The sequence below is a fragment of the Mizuhopecten yessoensis genome, unplaced genomic scaffold (genome assembly GCF_002113885.1).
Source record: "Mizuhopecten yessoensis strain PY_sf001 unplaced genomic scaffold, ASM211388v2 scaffold11133, whole genome shotgun sequence".
Lineage (NCBI taxonomy): Eukaryota > Metazoa > Mollusca > Bivalvia > Pectinida > Pectinidae > Mizuhopecten > Mizuhopecten yessoensis.
Window position 1 is genome coordinate 1,319,118 of NW_018408896.1, and position 6,164 is coordinate 1,325,281.

Consider the following 6,164-nt stretch of genomic DNA (forward strand, 5'->3'; position numbering starts at 1 on the left):
TTACCCTTTCTATCATTTTCTAACTATAAATAACAACTATCAGGATATAAATGATGCCTTGTGTACTTGTAGGAGGAGAAACAGTATTACCAGATGGAGCTTGTTAACAGGGAAACAAACTTTAATAAAGTTTTCAACACTGATCCGAAAGTTGGGGTCCTTAACCCACTTCAGAAAGTAAGTCATATAGCTAGCTATGAACTTGTGATAAAGTGTTAACACTGATCCAAAACTTGGATGTTCTCATAGCCAAACTTTAAGGAAAATAGTAAGGTACATGGACATATGCATACAAGAGTTTACAGATTGTCTTTACCTATATGCACTAAAATACAAACATTATTTCTACCTGTACAATAAGTTACAAATTGCCTCTCTAACTATAAAAAAAACCTAACCTATTTACTTATACAATAAATTATAAATAGCCTCTTCCTATACACAAAGTTACACATATTCTATCTACCTGGACAATAAGTTATAACTAAAAGCTTTACCTATACAATAAGTCACAGTTATCCTCTCTACCTAGTTGTCTGCATTACTAACTAGATACCATAAGTTTAAATAACCTTCTGCCATAAAATAAATTAAAGCCTTTCTCCAATAGGTCAAAGATATCTTGTTTTCTGTTTACACCTAACACTTTGCTTCATTCTTTTTTAAAAACAGATCATGTCACCTTATTTTCACAATCTTCTATTTCTGTGTTTGTTACAGAAGCACAAGAAAGGGGAGAGGGGAGGTAACTATCATTCCAAGCACACCTCAAGTGCACCAAGTCTGAATCGCCTGGACCCCATCCCCAACTCACCGATCCACAACGCCAATCTGAACCCATCTAAACCCCTGGGTCCCACTCCTGCCTTCACCAAGAAGTTTGTCAGATAGTTCATTATCAATTCATGTTTTCTGTTATTGGAAAGTAGTGACAGTTATGTGATAATATCCAGTAGCGGCCTCGGGCAAACAGTTCCCCAGGGCTTCCCCCTATATGTACCTCGGGATGATAGTTTTGACTGTCCCCCAAATAGCCATATCTGTATTGGCTGTATTGGTCGGTAAAGATGTTTTATGGAAGTAAATAGTATATGGAATTAGCAGTTTAATTTTGATACAGATATTGTATACCACAGATGTAACTTGTGGAAGCCATCGTTTCATGAAGGGTCAATCTATTGTCACACATTTGTTGTTGTTACAGATTCTGCAAAATGTAATATATTTCACACCTTTCATATTTTTGCTTTCAAATGAGGAAATTATTTCAGCATCGGGAGGAATATTTTATACAAAGTCAGCTGTACTGTCGAGTATATATGGATGAAGCCAACACTTGACAGAACAGTTTTAAAAGGCCAGACGGGAAATATTGGTGGGGTAAAAGTATTAGGGATTACATTTAATGGCTGAATCAACCTAACCCATCATGTACACTTTAATGAAAAGACCCAGGTATCATGCTGTTTGGTACCAGTCTTCCCTGAACATTTAAATAACTATACCACCACTTTGATTTGTACATACATGTACAGTGTATATTGAATGCTGCTGATCTGTCAACAAGTTGTCTGGTGATCATGAGTGGAGTGGCCTGAAGTTTAACTGTGATATTGTAAAATTCGATCATGATTTATGTATATATATATGTGTAATTATTCTTTGAAAGAGTAACAGTATTGAATATTTTTTGTATCTGTCTCCTATTTTGGAGATTGATTGTGACTTTTGTTCCTCTCAGCTTACCTAATTTAGTGTACAACAGGCTTACCCTACTTTTGCCAAAGAGAGACCGAGTATTAAGAATATAAAAACAAATTTTATGTTTACTTGCTGAAGATAAATGGAAGGATGTAATATAAGTCTGTTTTATAAGTGGATGCATTTAATGGCTTAGAATTCCTGTGATCTGTTTTTGTCTTTTGAAAATCTGCTTTTCCTTCTCCTGGTGATAGTTTTGTTTTTCAATCTTTGTACTGCTAAAAACTGCGTGTACTGTGCACTGTGTGTACTGGGTACTGAAATCTGTAATTTGCACTGCTGAAAGCTGGGTTTACTGGGTACTGAAATATTTGTACTGCTGAAAACTGGGTGTACTGGGTACATTTATTTACTTGGAGCCAGTTGTTATTTATTTAGTGCTATGATTCTTGAGCTTATCTGTGATACCAGAATCTGTACATATTTCTTTGACATGCTGATGTATATTTTAACAGCATGTGGTCCATAATACATTGACATATATAATATATAAAGGTCATTATGACCGAATTTTGTACAATTTTGTTGAGAGACTGACCAGTGAGTGAGTGATATACTGATATACTTATTAAGGTCATGGTGACCTTATTTGGTATATTTTTTGGCAGGAGACTGACCTGTGAGTGATATGCTGATACATGTATTCGTAGTAAGGTCATTGTTACCTAATTTGGTATATTTTTGTTGAGAGACTGACCAGTGAGTGATATACTGATATACTTATTGAGTTCATTGTGACCTAACTTGGTTTATTTTTTGGCAGGAGACTGACCTGTGAGTGATATGCTGATACATGTATATATACTTATTAAGGTCATTGTGACCTAATTTTGTATATGTTTGATAAGTGTCCTGTAAGTGGTGCGTTGACATTGTTTCTCATATATTGTTGATGGGTAAATGAACTATGAGGGGATGTGACCTGCTTTTGTGAATTAATGTATGTTCCTATGTCTTTCTAGTTTCTAATTTTAAAAGGTAAAAGGAAACATCATCAAACACACCATCTTGTATATATATGTACATTGAACAGAACATAGTTATATATATTGGTTGGTAATTGTCCTCCAGAGAAAATATGCTACCATACACTTTATACCTGTGATTTGTGTTTGAGTTATCGGTGTTTGGCTGTAGGATATATATGCTACCTTACACATCATACCTGTGATTTGTGTTCGAGTTATCTGTATTTGGCTGTAGGATATATATGCTACCATACACATCATACCTGTGATTTGTGTTTGAGTTATCTGTGTTTGGCTGTAGGATATATATGCTACCTTACACATCATACCTGTGATTTGTGTTTGAGTTATCTGTATTTGGCTGTAGGATATATATGCAACCTTACACATCATACCTGTGATTTGTGTTTGAGTCAGCTTCCTTAATGATGCATCCTACGTAAATACCATACCATACACATGACATACTTGTTATTTTTTGTTACAGTTATCTGCCTTTAGGATATATTATACGTGGGATTTGTGTATAATTTATTTCCCTTAAAGATGTAAACTTTGTTGCATACTATGGGTGTTTTTGTGTAATAGTTATCTCCCTTAGTAAATGTGTTAGCACATACATTAAAACTGTGAGTTGTTTCCGAGTTACATCCCTTAAGGATGTATGTTACCTTAAAAAAAGACACCAATGATTTTTTGTTATCTTCCTTCAGTATCTCCCACCTTATAATGCTGGTGAGTGTTATCCCCCTTGGCAATGATTAAAGTAATCTTAATGTAACCAGTGTCTGTAGCTCAATGTACTTGTACCGTCATCCATTAGTCTACCAAGTCAAAATTATCATTCAGTAAGATATTTTACAGGTTTCCATGTGTAAACACGTCACAGTGAGGTATCACAAATCTCTAAATGAGGTCTACTGATAACAGCACAAAAACTAAAGGAGTTATAAGTCTGGAGAATACCCAGTGCTCATTAAAAGTCTGGGGAATACCCAGTGCTCATTAAAAGTCTGGAGAATACCCAGTGCTCATTAAAAGTCTGGGGAATTAAACAAAACTATAATAATTCAGTTCAGCTACTTACTGGATGATTACTCTACTTGACATTCTATTCAACGGGAGACTACATTTTGATTATATTTATAGATTCTCAAATCTCATGAGACTGAAATTAATTAATCTGTATTTAATGACATAATAATACTCATTTGTATAACAAAGTGATGGAAAACAGAAATAGCAGGATTCACGTGAAGGCATTCTTTATAGATGTGTCCGACATGTCGTTAGAATCTCCAGAGTTTTTGTATTAATATCGTGTGAAACGCTGCCATTTCCTTAGTATCCAGAAAGTTTAAGTGCTTGCAGATTGCCAGAACTAATACAATGTAACGCTTTTGAACGATTTGTCTTCAAAGGACACATAAAATTGAATTTCCTTTCTTGCAGAAAATGTTTTTTTTAAAGGAGGAAATTGCTTTTATGGATTTTTTGTAATATGATGAGGGTAGTCTTTCATCTTTCTGACACTACACCGTACATCCTATGCAATGAAACATGCTTAATTAATTACCTATATGCTAGGCATTTTGTAAGAAACCAAGTTCCTTTATTTTTCTGTACAAGGACAGAGTTACCCTTGTAGACTAGGGAGGTTTAATTATAGCTGTTTCATATGTAACTGGTCCTGTGATTAAACATCAGTTACCTTACTTTTCAAATCTTTGTAATTATTGCACAGGTTTTGCAAATATTTGTAATTACTGCACTGATCTTTGCAAAAACAAAAACAAAACGATTGACAGATCTGTAAAATGATCCATTATTAAAGGAAGGAAAAAGTCATTATTTTTTAGTATTGAAGTTTGCTTACATTAATAACAGATCGAAGGGACTACCTGAAGTTAAAAGTGTTAGCATCAGTAACACCTAGTAAACTCTGGATCACCTTAGTGACTATTGTCATGGGTCCAACTCAGTAATGTATTATACTGACAAGTGACATATGTCCTCTCCTAATGTTATCAGTCTGTGTTACATGTAACATTTGATAAGTTGTTTGTAGTACCTCTAAATTTTACAGGTGTGAGATTGAGCGTCAACACAAACATTGACTTTAGCTCATTAAAAAAAATTAGTTACAATATTTCTTTAGCAGGTATCACTATCATACTACTGGTGCTTATCCCTATACATACTCGGTATCATACAGAATTATATAGATATTGACTTTCATGTTTAATCCAGAAGACTCCATTTGTACTGTCCAAGGTAGTAATTAGAAATTGCAGAGTGTAATAACAAAAAAAGTCAACCGCAGATCTGTCTTTATTTTGAACATCATGATATAACACTACAAATGTTCAAGAAAGTTGTATTTTTGTAGAATTTAAATACGGTAGTTTGACCTTATTAGCTTTACATGTAGAGGTGTCAACATCTAATGTGATGGTTCCACAGTCTCTCAAATTATTTTAACAATTTATGTTTTTTTTTAGATTTCATAAATAATGTACCAATATTAACCCTCTCTTATATTTTTGTCTGAATTAGTAATTTGTCAGAGCAAATTGTGATAAAATTACAATTTATCCTTAAATTCCGTCCATGTTTTATGATTTTATATACATGCTATCAATCCGTCCAAATATTATGATTTTAGAATTTGTGTCCCACAGACAAAGTAACTATGATTAGTGTTGGTGGTACATGTCTCCTGCACATGTTTATCAATAAATATGTTATGTTAAAACAAATGATACAGATGTACATTTATATGTCTTACAGGACGCATTCCTATGTCTTACAGGACGACATTCATATGAAAATGGCCGATTTAAACTATTTTGTAATGAATAAAAATAAAATGATTGCCAGAATACTTAAATACTATGACTTTCTTATTTATTTATTTTTTTAAATTTTTTTCTTGCAACGGAATCTGCTTGTCTAATATTAATGCATATTATATGTATCGGACCAAAACCGCGAGGTGATCAATAACTGTCTCACAAAATGATCTGAGCTGATCTGGGATGGATGTCTGCGAGATTTTGTGTCTGCAAGGCCTGCAAATGAAGGGCAATCAATTGCAAGGTCATCCGAATTGGTCAAATGCTTGATAAAATTCAAACAACTTCTAAAAAAAATAATGGATTGATTTAGCTTGCTAAGATGAAGAGCTATCAAACTTCCGATCCATTTTCAACGTCAAAGGTTAAATGTTTTAAAATGAAATCTTCTATATATACTACGAGAGCTACTATTTGACCTGTAGCTTGCTGGTGTGTCTATCAATATGCATACGTTTTAAATGAGTACTTTATCAAGCATTTCTAGTGATTATTTTACATCATGTAGTTGCCGGTGGACTGGCAGTCCCAATGATGGCCATAACTTAATTTATTCTGTGACGGTTAATACATGTTTAAA

The 6,164-nt window shown here is 33.8% G+C and overlaps 1 protein-coding gene across 1 annotated transcript in view; it reads left to right on the forward strand.

The window, feature by feature from the left end:
• The window catches only part of LOC110466400 (protein FAM184A-like), a 29,326-nt gene extending 23,707 nt beyond the window's left edge, over positions 1-5,619 (forward strand). Inside the window, exons 16-17 of the mRNA XM_021522852.1 lie at positions 73-177; positions 721-5,619. Of these exons, the coding sequence (XP_021378527.1) occupies positions 73-177; positions 721-891 (276 nt within the window). The 3' untranslated portion in view covers positions 892-5,619. The remainder of the gene's footprint in view (positions 1-72; positions 178-720) is intronic.
• Positions 5,620-6,164: the final 545 nt, after the last annotated feature.